The 962-nt window shown below is 54.6% G+C and overlaps 1 protein-coding gene across 1 annotated transcript; it reads left to right on the top strand.

Annotated features, from left to right (window-relative positions):
* Positions 1 to 326: 326 nt before the first annotated feature.
* J4E90_011080 (uncharacterized protein) lies at positions 327 to 635 on the top strand (the record flags this gene model as incomplete). The annotated part of the gene is made up of 1 exon (XM_051440574.1): positions 327 to 635. A coding segment is annotated over one exon (309 nt), but the record flags the coding sequence as incomplete, so codon positions are not given.
* Between the last annotated feature and the right edge of the window lie 327 nt (positions 636 to 962).

Here is a 962-nt window from a genome sequence, read left to right as displayed (position 1 = left end):
GTTTGGCTAGCATTGGTCAGAGATACCAGCAGACGGTTAACATGCTAGAGAAAGCGGATCTTCGAAAGGGCCGGGGTAAAAGCCGGCGGGAGAGAGAGGGCCATGTGCGTGCCTAAGCCAAGCGGATCCTCTGGGAACAAGAACAACCTTCTGGTACGTGGGTGGCGTACAACAACCGGCTGAAGCGATCTCGTCGATAGTACGAAGCCGCTCAGGTGCTGGGTTAGGGCTGTCTCTTGCTTATGCCGGCGGATACAGTAACATCCTGTTAGGTGGAGCAGACGCTGCGAGTCGCGGAGTGGACAGTATAGCTACAACTTGTGCAGCGTGTTAATGCGCCTGCAGTGCAGCTCGGCCGCGAGTTCGATGCCTGGTTAGGTCCTGGTGGTCTTAGCGGCGGCCCGATTCCATGCGCAGAGCGATCTAGCATAGAGGCAAGTCAAGCCTTGCGCATCTGTGCGATTCCTGACTCGGACGAGGAGAGCAATAAGAGCGACGAGTTGGAAGACGTCGAGAAGGTCGATTTGGCAGTGGCAGCTAAGGACAAGCGCCAGCTGACTCTACCAGAGCTCGGATGCTGCAGAACGAAAGACTACGTCGAACCTGCTCGTTGCGATGAGGACCTATTACCGTGAAGTACGATGCAAATGGAAAGAGTGGCAAGTGGATAGAATTGTAATCAAATAAGTACCATCTCTTGTCCATCCCAACTCAACAAGTGTCTTCTTCGTAGCTCTCTTTCCCTCCAACTCCTAGCATCCCTTAGAAGCAGCCTCCTTATCTGCCTTTTGCCATTCGCATGCCACACCAGCAGCGAAGCAGTTTGTACAGGTTGGAGCACCAAGACCTAGGCCCTCGAGCAGATTCTCAGCGCCGATATTCCGACACTCATCTATAAGCCGCGCGCTACTCCGAAGACAGCCGTCGCATACCGCACCGTCACCAGGAGGGTAGCTTGTGCG

The sequence above is a fragment of the Alternaria incomplexa genome (assembly GCF_024043165.1).
Source record: "Alternaria incomplexa strain BMP 0042 chromosome Unknown scaffold_44, whole genome shotgun sequence".
Lineage (NCBI taxonomy): Eukaryota > Fungi > Ascomycota > Dothideomycetes > Pleosporales > Pleosporaceae > Alternaria > Alternaria incomplexa.
This window is presented reverse-complemented; position numbering and strand designations above follow the sequence as displayed.